Here is a 15,796-nt window from a genome sequence, read left to right as displayed (position 1 = left end):
CTGGTCAAACATTGCGTATAATGCAGTCATTGGTATAATACTGTGTCGGAGTTTGGGGCGTGTAAGATTTTTGTCTACACCCAGTTTTCACGCCCAAAGTTTGGTAAGGGGAATTTAAAGTTGTGCACTGGCCACCAACGCTATACAACCCTATTTCATGCATAGTTAACCAACATGAAAAACTGGTTGGGTCAGCAAAGCACCATAGTTGGTCATTATCTTTGTCAACATCAATCAATAAATCAATCAAATAAAATGTACAGTTTTGTCAAAAAGTGGCCTGACCTATATCAATGATCATCAGAAAGTGGACACAGTTTTCAGTGACTCCACAGCATTCCAATATGATTCTACTCGACTACAAGCCTTCCCATACATTATACTGAAATATGTCAGAAAACCCATAGCCTCACTGAGATGCAAAGAAAAGAGAACTATTACAGACATACGACAGGCTGAAAAACAGGAACCTGTCATATACTGTATGTTGGTGATAGTTCATTTTTCTTTGCATGTCAGCAGTTGTATTCTTGTTACAACAAGTAATCAATTGCAGTGAGGTCCAGTGAGATTCCATTGTGCAATGGTAAAATCACACCAGGGGTTTTCCGTTGTTTTCATATTAATCAGAGGTGGTGAGATATCTATTAGGAAGTCAAGAAGACTATTAGTCACCCAAAACATAGGCCTATCTTAATTCATGATTGCAATGTACCATAAACACATACACATGTAATGCTTCGAATGTACTTTGGGAAATTATAATTTGAACCAAATGTAATCTGGGAAGTGGTAATGTGTAGCACATACAGTATTTCTTCTCAGAACTCATAAGAACACATGAAGACCCAAATGCAGGGAAAACTGTGATTGGTGGAATGGTTAACTAGTACAGTACAGTAGCTTGTACAGTACAAGCATTTCAAATTGGTTACAAGTTGAAACAAAAACCGAATGTTTTTTCTTAACATCTCACATGTTGTTAAAAAAACACACAAATCAAGTGCCTGGCCTGACAAGTCAAAGCTGACATGATTTTAAAGTCCCCATCAAATGCTACAAAGGACAACACAATTGATATCATAATCATTACACACATTCCAGTGAAACTGCAAGGCTATGTGTTTTGAAGCTTAGCAGGGCAGAAAGTATTTGATCACAAACAAAAGCCTTGGCTCTGAGTATGTGCATGACATCAGGCTCTGTGATTCATACAGTCATAACCGAAGCCAGAACTCCATCTAAACCCCTGAAGAGCAGTAGCAGTGCCTTTCCATTCCTCTGTCTAAGAAGAAGGTAGAGGTAAGTTATCATCAATACTTTTACAGTCATTTTGGGAGCAACTTTCAAACCCTCAAAAGTTTCCATAATCCGAAGTCCTCAAAACTGTTGATAATGCATTTTAATTCAAATTAGGTACACATAATGCACAAATAAACACAGATTTTATGGTAATAGTGTTTACCACATTCTTGAAATGGGCCAATCAGCCATATGACAAAACAGAGTCAATAAATATAGCATTGTCATGGATGAAAGGCTTGAAATTTGGAACAAACAACATTTCACATGAATGCAAAAAGGATAAACCAATTAGTGTTAGTGGTTAGGATACTATCGCTGAAAACAACAATATGATAAAAGTCTTGATTCTTTGCAATATGATGAGAATCTCCAATTACTTATGTACGTGCATCACTAAAGCTTAGTATGATTTTGTATGTATTATAACATTTTTCTTGTATGTTAGTAAGTTATACATGTATGGCCTACTAGACGCCCAGGGGACTCAGAAGATGCAGATTTCAAATTTAAAAATCGTAGGTGAGGCAATCAGTATGCGTGTCCTATAGGCATGGAAAGTTACAATGGCTTCAGTACATCCTGTTGTGTAATGGAGGTGATTTATGATTAAGAGCAATCAAGACTGGAGCTGGGGTGTCTGGTTTACAGATGTTTGTAGAGATAAATATTATCAACTGTTTTCTCGTAAAATGATTCACCCTTTTACTATATGGCTGTAGGTCAAACAAGTTGACCACGCTTACTCAACCGCCACAATGAGTTGAGTTCAAAAGTGTGTCTGAAATCTGAAACAACACATTCATATTCCTTGATTCAATCCAGTTCAGAGGAACGGGGACAAATTAATTGCAATCATGTTTCAAACACAGGGGCAACACACAATTAGATAAAAACAGCAATATTATCTAAACCAGTTCCATGGATTAGTTCATACTGTATGAAATTGAGCAAACAACATCTAAGAAGAACACAGCATATTGAGATACACATTACTGTCAGACTAAAATTAAAATGTCTCTTACTTTTCAAGAAAAAGTGAGCTCTAATGCCATATTTGTTACAAGATCAGCAAATGAATATTACCAGCATACTGTGCAATGTCATACTGTAGGTAACTCCTCGATATATTGTCCTAAGAAATTATACAATTGTCATAAAAACCACAAACATATTAACACAGTTTCTAATAGCGTTTGGCTCTTTTCCACTGGGTATGACACTACAATCCTACACATATTGATGGTTTTGTAGAATATAATCCTGCATACATTCTAAATAACTAAACATTGCTTAACCTGTTAGCAAACATAGTCTATTTCCACATTTTGTTGTATTGTACTGTATTTGAGATTAATGTAAAGGCTAATGCAGTATACTGATAGTGTATGTTTTACACTACAAAATGACAATTTGGACACATCAATACAAAAAAGTACAGACTTAGAATACAGTACATGAAGGGTCATTTTAGTGGTACAGTATGATACAAACAGAATAGTTACAGTGGAGTACAGTGGCTATAAGTATTTTAAAACCACATACTTAATAATAGTATCATAATAGTCCTCTTTACATAGCAACACATCAAGACCTTTTCTGAGTCTTCTGTTCTTCGTTCGAATCTGTGAGGAGATATAAAAAATAAATAAATAGCACAAACATTATTACCTGTGGAGAATACAGTAAATATTAGAAAAAGACCCATGTTATTTCAACTCATATCATTCGTCTTATATGGACACGTGTTGGGGAGTAGTTCCACTACTGTAAATATAGTTGAACTATCAGTTTAACTGCATTTTGCAGTAGCTTGGTGGTAGTTAAACTAAATTCAAATCCTAGTAGTGTTTCTAGTAGTTCATTACTTTTTTTGCCATGTAGCGGTACAATAAGATACTGTCACTACTCACTACATTTTTCCAAAAGAATAGTAGGTACCATAGTAGGGAAATTTGATGTTCAAGGGCTGGAATAAGAGTTAAGTAGTACTTTTTCATAATACAGTAGCTTTAGTTTGACAAACTATATTTCTCTCAAAGGTAGATTTAGTGTAGTTCAAATTCTTCAATAGTAATTGGTAATATAGTTAAATACATTTTCAGAATACCTTCCCCAAGACTGTATGGACACAATAATGACTGGTGCGTTAAACTGTTAATTGATCATAGTGATTTTGTCATCACTGCTGGCAAACTTACCAAACTCAAAGGTTAAACCTCTGTTGATTTTCCAATGACAACATTCTGAACCTGTGGCAGAAGAAAAAACATGAAAACATGTACGGTTTGGTATATCTTATCAAGTAACAATAACACAATTATAGATGATTCTGGGAAATGGTATTACTCATGCTATTCATGCTCAACCCACACCTTGCCACAGGATGGATTCTTGGGTAGATTCCGTGGTTTGGGTGCGACCGGGGGTGGGGTTTTCTCTGTGGACCGAGTGGGACTCATGGGTTTGTGGAGATCAGACGAGACTTCGGCTCGGTGGGCTAGCACCTCTTTCAGGCTGATGATGGAGGCACACACTGAGGAGATGTCCTCTGCTTCTCCTCCGATGACAGAGTGGCAGCTATGCCCAGAGCTACTGAACCCACTGACGCTCTCGCCTGACGACTCTGAGCTGTCCACTGGGATAGAGGAGAGAATGGTAAGACTTGGAACTGTACCATATGTACCTGTTTCTAGAGACCACCTGTGTGTAACTCATAGGTGACTATCAGACCCACAGTATAGAACATTACAAGACATGCTAAAAGCATTCATAACAGCTCATGGCTCCTTTTAACAGCTGCTATACATGCATACTGATACAGTAACTGCTTATAATGCATTCATAATGCATTAGAAGCAGGTGGTTCATAGAAAGTCAAACCAAAATCCCACTTAGCAACAAGTTGGGGTCAGTTCTGTCTCTTTTCAAGGAACATTCCACCGATTGTCACCACTAAAGTTATTAGAGGTCTTTGTGGTCTAAATAGCCAGGAAATATAAAACATTTTGAGCAATTAAGCGAGAAAAAAACCTTTTATCGGAACAAGAAGTAAATAGTCGGAATGATGAATAATGTGAATAATCGAGTTCAATAATCAATGAATTATTTTTGGATCAATTTATAACTTGCTTCACTCACTCAGTAGATTCTGACTCCCGCTCTCTTGGTCCAAGTCATCCTCCTCCAAAACTCCAGGGGGTGCCACATACCCTCCATGACCCCCCACACCCCTCCGCTTCGGGCCACAGAGATACCCCACAGGGGACAGGGACCCTCTCCCTGAGGAAGAAGAGGAGTGGCTGCCAGAGGACGACGTACTGCTCCCTGAACCAATCGACTTTGGCCGCGGCACAGGAAACCCGCCCTGCGTCCCAGACGTCCCTGAGGCCAACGCCTTGGAGTCTGGGAAGACGAGATGAGATCAAATTGTACAAGGAGACAAGAGAAATGGCCCAAAAAGTACAACTTGACAACTGGAGGAAAATATGTATGTCTATGATAATGATTGTCTCTTACTAAGAACAACAATATCGTTTATCTGTGATAATGTTTATTTTCACTAAAAGCAACTATTCCACTAATAGTCTAATGATTTAAATGATTTCATTAATCAGTGAGAAACGTTGAGCAACTTCATACAGTACAGTACCTCGTCCCATCAGGACACAGTTGACAGCCCTGTCATTGATAGCCGCATCGCTAGGCTGGATGTCCATAAAGGGCTTGTTTCCAATCCCCATGAAAACCCTCTCCTGCATACGGACCTCTGCAATACAAATAGAGTATCATTATTCAAATGTCGACCAATGGGGGAAAAAGAACACAATGGCATTACTTACGCATTGACCAAGGCAGAGAAAAACTAAATGATTCAAGATTCAAGATTCTTTATTTGTCACGTGCATACAAGTATACAGTGAAATGCAAAAGTGACAGTGCCACAGAGTAGTGCAACAATACAATAAGTTTTAAAATAGAATAAAATAAAATAAAATAGAAGTACTAAAGAATATACAGTATGAACAGTATAAACAGTATAAACAATATGAACAGTATAAGCAGTATAAGCAGTATAAACAGCAGATGGATGATTATGTGTGTGCATATGTGTTATGATGTCAGTGAGTGTGTGAGTGACTTGAGGGGGGCACTGGTGGGGTCATCGTTGATGATCCTGATGGCGTGGGGGAAGAAACTCAGTCTTAGTCTCTCTGTTCTTGCTGCCTGACAGCGAAGGCGTTTGCCTGACCACAGCAGCTGGAACAGTTTTTCGGGTGGTGAGGGTGGTGCTAACAATGCTGATAAGTGACAACTGGAAACAAATTATTTGTGTCTTTAGGCTAGTCTCGTTCTTGTGACATTTTGTATTTGTATTATAAGGAGCTGCCAAGACCTCTGCTTCCACAACAATCTGATTGGTGGCTGCCAGGTTTAAAACACAGGAAACGTGCCAGGCTAGCTGCATGCCTATTGCCTAAATTGGCTTCATTTCATTGTATCTCATGATATCTGACAGGTAAATAAACATGGTTGTTTATTTGGTTGTTTTTAACCCATTTACTAATTTCAGGGCAGTGGGAATAGAGGAAACGATAGGACACCATTTGAGACTATTAGAACACACAGAATGTATTAATTATATGCATTATCTTAGGGCAATTCTCCATGATTCTGAGAGATCTGATTGGAGAATGCATAAAATGACCTCTGACCTCTGTTGTGGACAGCCTGCTCCCAGAGGATGCGCTCCAGGTCTTTGGTCCAGGTCTCCTTTGTCTCTCCATTGCTGGCCTGGAGGGTGTACGTATCCTGGGTCTTCCTTCTCCGGAACCAGATCTCAAAGCACAGCCCACTGTCCCCAGAGTTGTGGGTCATCCCAATGTCAGATGTCTGTAAGAGAAGACAAGATGTTATGCTTTGATGAAGGAGCGTGCATTTTTTAAGGGATTAAGGTGCCATTATATTCCATGGACTAAGCACCCCTTCAGTGGTCCAACTGAAATTGAAAAACTCTTCTGAGTGCCAGCACTTTTCAGCAAAAGACAACAAGCATTGGTATGCATGTTCATTTATTCATTTAATATAATTAATTTAATAGGGACAATGAATGCACAATAATCAACATTTCAGGATCTGAAGTGTCAATGTACTGCAGTTACGTCATTTTCGTCTGTAGTTCCAGAGTAGACTAAGAGCCTTTTCACACTATGCATTTTATAAAAGTGCTTGAGCATTGCTTTTCATTGTTTTCTTTTAGTTTAACTTTTGGGTGTGCCTCACAAGGTGCCTCATAAGGGGAAAAGGCGCAAAAACAGTAGGGGAAGTGGCTTATATAAAAGTGAAGTTATGGAAGAGTAATTCATGTAAAAAGGAAGGGGAAGTGGATGACATGAAATGGGGAGTGTGGGATTATGTTGAATTGTGTAGGCCTACATACTTTGAATGACTGTTTGTAAACGTAAGTGTCATTTCCCACGTCAGTCTTCTTGGTCTTGCTGAAGAGGATGAGGTCCTGGAAGAGGAAGATGTGGCGGAAACATTTCTTCTTCCTGAAGGACACCAGGAACTCATCCTGGCGAATCAGCTGCCCCTGCTCCTTCAGGTTAACCTATGGAAGAAGAGATTACAATGAGGGTGCAGTTCAGTACCGAGTTTCATTTTTTTTGTCATTCTCAACCATAATGCTGTCCATATTCACACGCTGTTATGCAATTTTTCACTGCCAAAGTTTTTGAATTCCTTCACCCTAACAGGACCTCCCTAACAAACATCCATCAAAACATCTCAACAACACTAAGATTGAATAAATACTCCACAACATTCCACCTCACAACCCCCCATTCCATCCCCTGAAGAAAATATCTCTCTGTTACTCTGTAACTCTGTTACTCTTCACTGCACCTGTAGCTACTAGCTAGTTACCGTATACAGTACTGTATATAGTTGATACATAGGTAGCACATAACAACAACATGAGTAGAGCCTAATATGCACAAGTAGAGCACCCTAACACACATCAAATCAGAACACCAACTACTGTTGGATAAAAAACCATTGCTTTGGTATTTCCCAAAAAAGATCAAACTCTAACAAAGATATACAGGATACAGTATGACTATGAACATAGCCAACTCCCACCCAACTCATCCTCCCTATGCTTCACTATCTAAACATGGTTATGCTCCTACACACTGTAGACAACCAGCATCCCACACAGAAACACCCATGGAAAAAACACCAACATTCCTCTCCGCTCCACTCATCCCATCCCCTATTAATCAGCCAAATACATTTATCACAATATCTCATAAATAACCAACAAACACCACATAAATAACCAACACCATCTCCCCTCCCCAACCCATCCATCCATTCACCTAGAGAAAGAGAAGAGTTTCATTAACTCAATTCTTATAAAGTTTCAGTAAGAACTTTATTCTTATTCTTACATCACAGTCCTGGATGTCGTCCATGGCCAGAAGGTTGTTGCCGTGGCGGAGCTGGAACTGGATGACCTCAAGGGCGGCTTGAACTTCAGCCATCTCTCGACCTCTCTGGGGGCCGCACTCCCTCACCATGTCCTGGAGCAGTAGACTGTACTTACTGATCCTCTGCACCGGCTTCAGTAAGTACGAGGACAGGTCCATCTTGTCCCCCAGTTGAGACTGTTTTTGCTGGGCCATTAGGAAGAGATGGCTTACCATCAGGGAAGTACAGTAGTGATAGATACAATTTGTAAACGCTGGATATGGGAGAAAATGACTAACGTAAACAAAAAATCTGCACATTTTCTTCAAAGGTGGGTAAATTCTATTCCCCCATAAAAAATCTGTTTCACTGGGTACCATGTGTAGTGTGATTGTTTACCAACCGGGGCTGGGTACCGTGTGTAGTGTGATTGTTTACCAACCGGGGCTGGGTACCATGTGTAGTGTGATTGTTTACCAACCGGGTAGTGTGATTGTTTACCAACCGGGGCTGGTTAAGAACATAATGTTTTGTTCTGTACTGTATGTTGCCATCTGGTTGATTATGATTATGATGAAAAACCCTGGCCTCTTTTGGAGAAAAACCATGGCCATATCGAATGCTTTTCTTTCCTCCCTTCCTTCCTTACAACAATATCATATGACATGATTGAACAGGTGAAGACGTAGTTTCCAGTTTCCACTACATTGGTTTCACCACAGTTGTGGGTCTTCAAAGAGAGTGGAAAAGATGAGAGATGAGCTAATATCCTCACCTTGAAGAAGTCATGACCATGATTGATGAGAAGGCTGTCAGACTGGGGTTTGTTCTTGCTGTAGAGAGCATAGAGACCAAAGCTCTCTCTCTAAATAGGAGAATGAAAAATAACATGTGCAATTAGACACGCTCTTTATTTTCATGTCTTACACTAAACAACTGACTCACTAACTTGCTCTTTTGTCGGGAAGGCGGGAAATGGACCCTTACAGTAAAAATTCCCTGGTATTTCTTCCTTGTACATTCACATCTGGAGCTCTTTACAGAGCGGTAACACCATTTTGATTGATATCATGGTCTCAAGTAAGGACTTCCACCACATGCACACAAGCTGATGGTGCTAACCAGATATTTGTCTCTCAATACTATTAGACAAGAAATTAATTAAAAGTGAGAAGTCTTTCATTCAATGTGATTGAAATAATTGTTGGGGTTGTTTACTTTACTTTATTCGTCTTTTTCCACAGTGTATTTGATTGTGTTTTTAGAGCACATTAAGAATAAATGAAAAACTGTATAATGTATTTGCAATGAAAATTACAATACTAATGGAATCAAAAAAGTTGCAGAACCTTTGGTGGCAATATGGAAGGTATATCAACAGCTCTGGGCCCTTTTTGAATACTTTTAAAATGCATCACTCATCTGACATGACTTGGCCGGTATAAGCCATGCAATAAAGAGCTTGCTAACCCTAACCCTAACCCTAACGCTAACCCTAACCCTAACCCAATCCAGTCATGTTAGATCAGTGATTCCTTCAAAGAGATGCATTTTTTAAGGAATCAAACATGTGCCAAATTGAACAGAAGTGAACTATTATGGGATGGAGGAAGGACCCACATGTCGGAGAAAGCAGCGGCCCACTCTGAAGGGTTCTTTCAGGCATCCCTCCAGCTCCTTGAGGAAGTGGTGGCGGTGGAAGTCGTGGAGCTTCTCCAGGTTGCCAAAGATGCTCCCCCTCTGGCCCCTCAGATCCTGGGGCACATCGACCCTCTCCAACTCAGGGAAGTAGTACTCTTGAACGTAGCCCAACGCTCTCACATACTCCCTCTCCGTCATCAAGAGCTCCTCCATGATCCTCTGCAGCTTCCTGTCCAACAGATAAATGAAACATTTGAAGAGGGAGGATTTTGTGTTGTATATCTTGGCTGTGTTTCAAAGTCCACACTGGCGTACATTTAGATTGCATGGCTAATACGCATATTGCTTCATTCTACGTGCTATGCTGGTACGGACATATCACTTGGCTGTTTATTGTTTAATCTGCCGAAAGAACAACACCTAATCTGCCAAAATAACACCTGTTATTGTATGTGACAAAAAAAACATAAAAGTTTTGTGGAACAAAAAACATGAGAATGTTATTGTTTCATAGTGGTTGAGAAAGGCCATCACTTACAGAACATTACTGCCATTTTCCTCTGTTTGTGCATTGGTCTGTAGTGACACATCCTGGGTTCTCTCACCAATGGGGTCAGGGGGGGACACTGACGACCTTTCGGCAGGACCAACCTCTGCTCTGTCTCCGTCCTTGAACCCCTTTGACCTACAGCAGGAGTGGTTGGAGCAGAAACTGTCATGCCGAGAAATGTGAAGATGCTGGGTGGGCTGCAGTGTTAAAGGCTGGCAGTGGGTGTGTCTTGCTGATGAGGGGGAGGAACCAGACATGGAGGACATAAGGGAGCTCACACAGGAGCCCTCGCTCAGGGACCTCCCCAAGGCTTGCTGCCATGGAAACGCTTCACATCCACCAATTGGATCCACTCTCCTGAGGTCCGCCTCGCTGTGGTGCTCTCTTGGCACCTTCTGCCATTTTGACCCAAGACCACCACCTCCATCTTGGGTTACTACAGGTGTTGGTTTCACTTCTTTGACTGGGGATTCGAGCAACTGTGGAGTTTTGGCTCCTTCGCTCCCTTTCAAGTCAGGTTTGAAAGGCTGATGAAAACATGTGATATTTACGCTTTCACAAACACCGCCATCTCTGGTCTCCATCACAGCTGTCCCTGAGTTATCGACCACCGCTGTGTGTGGAATTGGCACCTGAGAGAAAGAGCGGGCCTCCTTCTCTCCCTCCCCTTCCTTTTCTTTCCCCCTTTCTAACAGCCTACTCTTCCCTTGAGCACTAGCAGCTGTGGACTGCTGGGCTTTATCAACCTCCCTCTCCAGTCTCTCCCCCAGACACTGTCTGACTTCCTGGCACTGGATCCAGGCTGCATTCCACACCCTCATCCCCCCAGAGCCCTTTACAGCGCAGGCTTTGACTTTCACGGCTTGGAAGCTTTGGGCTGAAAAGTCACCACAAGTCAATCTCTCCTCATATTGCTTAAGTGTACTTAGATTGACTTTGGCAGGGTCACACCGTGTCTCTACCTGCTCCATATATTGCCTGCATTCCTTGGCAAGGGCAGAGGCCTAGAGAGAAACAGAGACAACAGCTTTATTTCATCCTGAATTTGATTTCCTTTCTGCATTTCTTTTTGTCATTTTGTGTCATGTGTATCTTGGATAATGATAACTGTTGTGGCTGGGATTGAACAGAGACCCTGTCCATATACTCAACACATTCTCCTGTCCTTGCTGTCATAAGGTCAGTGCTGACCTGATATAAGATTAGATAGATTCGGAAACAGAAAGGAAGTAAGTAACAAAGAAGGTGATGAATGTGAGGAGAAAGGAAGAAAGGCAGACATAAAAGGAGTGGCATAAGGAAAGGGCAATGGCCTTAACAAACCTGTTCGCAGAAGCGATACAAATGCACCATATTGTCGAGCTCAGTATGCTGTTGCTCCGCACGCAACATGAAGTCGGCCATATTGGATTGGAATGTGTTCAGCACAGTCCGAAAAACATCTGTCTCAGGGCTGGGATCAGTGGGTCGCTGAATCTTCTCTGCCTCCATCACCAGGTTCAAGGCGTGTTGTTTTTGTTTCTAGGATAAATGCAAAAACATCTGTCAGGTCATAGACTTCAACTCCCACCTGTCCTGCTTTCCCTCCCCACCACCTATGTAAGCTGAAAAATGTGTCGTAATTCTTTGTGAAAAATGGTCTTTATCATTATCTTTTGAGGAAATATGTTTGGTGTTTTTTTTACAGCAGTAGAATTTGCGTAAATGAATGTTTTGTAGTACCTCAAATCCCCCCACTCTATGGAAGACCTCAGACTTGCAAATGACCTGAACGACTTCTACTGTAGATTCGACAGATAATGGAGCAGCCCTGACTCTGACCCACAAAACCAACCCTCCCCCACAGCTATCACACCTCTCCTTCACAGCCTGGACAGAGACACTAACCTCTACAGCCCCCTCCCCCCCGTCGCACCTCTCTCCATCCAGGAGAGAGACGTTAACAAACTTTTAAAGAAACAGAACCCCCGCAAGGCAGCTGGATCAGATGCTGTCTCCCCCTCCACACTGAAGCACTGTGCAGACCAGCTATCTCCAGTGTTTACGGACATCTTTAACACCTCACTGGCTGAATGCATGGTACCTGCCTGCTTCAAAACATCCACCATCATCCCAGTTCCCAAAAAGCAGAGGATCACAGGCCTTAATGACTACAGACCAGTCGCCCTGACCTCTGTGGTAATGAAGACCTTTGAGCGCCTCGTGCTCACCCACCTCAAGGCCATCACCAAGCTATTTGTTTTTTATGTCCATGCACCAACCTCACCAAGTCAATTTCCTGTATGTGCAAATATACTCGGCCAAATAAAATAATTCTGATTCTGATTCTGGTCTATGCACCGTGTATTGTAACTGAACCAGAAATGTGTTTATTTGGGGCCTGTCATTCTTTTTACACTTTGTACAGTTTTCTTATGATATTTTTCATGTATTTGATTTTGATGATATTTAATATTTGATTTGACTATACAGCTCTTGTCACACCAACATGTACTGTATAATTCTTTCCTTCTAATGTTATGCTCCCGCTGTATAGTACCTTGGCCTGGGTAAGGAAGGAGTCAAAGCTCTGAAGGGCACTCTTCACACCTTCCAGGGTGTCTTCAGTTGAGTTAGAATCCTTCAGCCATTGCTCTCCCTCTGTATCAAACCATGCCCTGGCCTACAAAGGGAAAAGATGGTACATAAACACCCAGAAAGTATAGAAACATTATTAATTATTCATAAACTATTAATCTAGTTTGTTAAATAAACAGGTTTCGGCATGAGTGGAGGTTTGATTCTAAATATCGGTGGTGAAAAGCATTGACATGATGAATCATGAACCATGTTCCTGTGTGAACTTCTGTATATGTGCATTTCCCAATTCTGCATAAAATGACAGTTTTCTTGCTAAATACGTATAGCCACATCACTGGGAAAAAAACGCCCACTTCTTCCACATATGAACCTCTACGCCTATGAGTATTAGTGAAGATAGACATCCTTTACTGTTGTTATTACTCTTAAAACTGCTGTTATCAACATTCCATTAGAGTTTTTGATCGAAAATACTCTCAATTATGAAGTTCAGATTAAAAGTAAGTCTGGGAATGTAATAGGAACAACTTTTTGGTAGGTCTCTACATTAATTTCCTGTGCAACCGCCCTGAAAGAAGGAGCCTGTGTACCGTGTTCAGTTTGCCCTCCGTCTCCCGGAGTCTGTACAGGAAGTCCAGGTGCTGCAGTGACTCGTTGGACCTCATCACCAGCATATGAACCCTCTCCTCCACCTGGTTATACAGGACCGTCACTGACTCAATAGAGTCCCTGCAGTGAGAAGAGTAAGTTAGCACACAACTACTGTACTCCTTCTCATTGCCCCACTGTGATAGATGATGTGTATTGGAGGATGAGATTAGTTATGTCTAAGATATGTCTAGCATGTCTAAGATAATGGAATAAATAAATGTTTTTTACTATTTCCATCAAATTAAAACACATCAATAAAGAGTTATACCTGTAGTCCTCTGACTGTGAAAATCTAAACTCCTCCCTCCTCATTCTGGCCAGGATGGCCCCACCCTCTCTCTGTAATGTGACCAATCGGGCGTCCTCAAGGACTTCTTTCATCGAAGTCTTCTGCTCTTGAATACAGAGCTGCACATCCTAGGAAAAAAATCACAATACAATACAGCAAATTCAGTCCTGACAAAATCCTGCAAAACACCATAATCATGAATGGACTTTATAAACAGTAGCTACCTCGCTGGTGTCCGTTTTTTTGTTGCTGTTAATTTTCTTGATGGCTTTCTGGAGCAAATGAGCTGCCCCTTGCAAGTCTGACACAAAGGAAACCAGTTTCTGTAACACACAAACACCAAATCCTACCATTAACTGTTAGGGGGATGAAAAGATATCTGACCCCATATGAGTGGTTAATGACAGCACTAGCCTACACCAGTGAATGATATAAAGCATATGAATAATCACAGTCATCATAAGGATGAGTCAATGAATGTTGCTCTAACCCTTATCACACCTCCACCCACCCAACCAACTCATCTCAGCCAGGGATTACAAGGCACAGCAGTGGCTAATCGTACGTGGGATAAGAGTAAACCCCAGTTCAGTGTTTGAACTGCTGTACTCCACTGGGAACTTCAAGGTTAATCAAACTGAAAACACACAATTACGTGAAATGTATGGGAAACTCAGCATACTGTAGTGATACAGTAATCTTAACTCTCAAGTCTTTATTAACTCTCAAGTCTTTATCAAATCTTTATTACTCTTTGTTTCTCTTTGTATTCATTAGTTTGTTTGTTATAGTTCTACCTTTTATGTATTTCATGTAACTGTTCATCACACCTTTTATGCGCTTTGAGATGTGTACTTTGTAAATTATAAGACATTCCGTTTACATTTCATTGCCACTAAAAACCACTTCTAGCAAACTAGACCATACAACCAGGTACTGTACAGGGGTCTCAAACTCGCGGCCCGCGGGACGATATTTTGTGGCCCCCTACTTGACATCAAAGTTTAGTGTTAGTGCGGCCCGCGCGTTTTTCTCACACGCACACCAAGTGGAAGGAAAATATATCTTGTCACCCAGTGCAAGGTACAGAGGACTTAGGAAGTGGGCGGACTCAACAAGAGTAATCAGTGACCTAATAAAGACAGTAGAGTGTTGCAATAGGAAAGGGAAACGAATTACATGGATCGCAAATAGCATGAGATGGGCGGCATGAACAAAAGCTAAATGGTGGTTATAACCTGAATATTATAAAGAAGAAGTTAACCAGAGTTAGCTCAATGGTATCCAGAGAGATTTGGTCTTGATGCGGCCCAGCCTCACCCAGACTCTACCTCCAGCGGCCCCCAGGTAAGTTGAGTTTGAGACTCCTGCTGTACAGGTATGTTTAAAATGGCTGAAACATACACAAAATCACTGAATATTCAACTGTACCTGATGAAACTGTAGCCAATCAGTGCAACTATAGGGGAAAGTCCCACCCAGGTCAGAGGTCAGATGTTGCCCTTCCACTGTCTTGTGCAGGGCCTTCAGAGAGGTCACAATGTCCATCTGATTGACAGAAGAAACAAGAGGATGTGTTAGTTACTGTACACAGGCGGAGGACCTGACAATGTGGATGTGTCCCAATAGTCTAAAATAGCATATTTTCCTAGTCTCCTTTCATTTATGACCATTTGATCAGCAGGGACTTGAGAGGGGACTGACTGGTTCACAGCTACATGTGTGTGTGCGTGTGTGTGTGTGCGTGTGTGCATGTTTGTATGACACTGAACTCTAACCTACGTGTGTGTGTGCGTGTGTGTGTGTGCGTGTGTGTGTGCGTGTGTGTGTGTGCGTGTGTGCATGTTTGTATGACACTGAACTCTAACCTGTAGTCCAGGCTGTCTCTCTGGGCGAGGGCTAGTGTCTTTATCCACCAACATCAGGACACTATGGACAGCATGGAGGGCCTGTTCCTACAGTACAGGGAGTTCAACCAATAGGATGGAGATCAGAGTGAGATATTATAACGGTTCATTGTACCGTATCAATAATGTACATGGCCAACAAAAAATGATCATTATAGCATTATGATGCACACACTTCCCAGATTCCCCCTCCCCCGCCACACACACACACACACACACTCCTAGCACTTCCCAGTGATACCTCACACAACCTTCCCAAATAAAAAGAAAGCGCTAACTCATTTAAGCTTTTAAAATGTCCCTCAAGATTTGAGCACTGTTAATGTTATTATTAACACAATAGACGCAGTATAAACAGTGTGTAGAGATTCTGTTCGCATTCATTCTTCCACCCTTCCCGTTGCA

At 41.5% G+C, this 15,796-nt stretch overlaps 1 protein-coding gene across 2 annotated transcripts in view; it reads right to left on the bottom strand.

Annotated features, from left to right (window-relative positions):
• Positions 1-1,343: 1,343 nt before the first annotated feature.
• quob (quattro b) overlaps positions 1,344-15,796 on the bottom strand; it is a 30,527-nt gene continuing 16,074 nt past the window's right edge. Inside the window, exons 7-24 of one of the 2 annotated variants that reach the window (XM_083668201.1) lie at positions 15,353-15,439; positions 14,916-15,032; positions 13,709-13,807; positions 13,464-13,612; positions 13,135-13,273; positions 12,504-12,626; positions 11,288-11,485; positions 9,953-10,968; positions 9,394-9,643; positions 8,549-8,638; positions 7,755-7,979; positions 6,743-6,913; positions 6,018-6,195; positions 4,955-5,071; positions 4,444-4,707; positions 3,678-3,940; positions 3,504-3,554; positions 1,344-2,927 (exon numbers count right to left, since the gene is read on the bottom strand). In XM_083668201.1, the coding sequence (XP_083524327.1) occupies positions 3,516-3,554; positions 3,678-3,940; positions 4,444-4,707; positions 4,955-5,071; positions 6,018-6,195; positions 6,743-6,913; positions 7,755-7,979; positions 8,549-8,638; positions 9,394-9,643; positions 9,953-10,968; positions 11,288-11,485; positions 12,504-12,626; positions 13,135-13,273; positions 13,464-13,612; positions 13,709-13,807; positions 14,916-15,032; positions 15,353-15,439 (3,525 nt within the window). In that variant the 3' untranslated portion in view covers positions 1,344-2,927; positions 3,504-3,515. Of the gene's footprint in view, positions 2,928-3,503; positions 3,555-3,677; positions 3,941-4,443; positions 4,708-4,954; positions 5,072-5,123; positions 5,618-6,017; positions 6,196-6,742; positions 6,914-7,754; positions 7,980-8,548; positions 8,639-9,393; positions 9,644-9,952; positions 10,969-11,287; positions 11,486-12,503; positions 12,627-13,134; positions 13,274-13,463; positions 13,613-13,708; positions 13,808-14,915; positions 15,033-15,352; positions 15,440-15,796 lie in introns of those variants that run through there. The other variant, XM_083668202.1, reaches the window with a different exon arrangement.

The sequence above is a fragment of the Argentina silus genome, assembly GCF_951799395.1.
Source record: "Argentina silus genome assembly, chromosome: 4".
NCBI classification, from domain to species: domain Eukaryota; kingdom Metazoa; phylum Chordata; class Actinopteri; order Argentiniformes; family Argentinidae; genus Argentina; species Argentina silus.
This window is presented reverse-complemented; position numbering and strand designations above follow the sequence as displayed.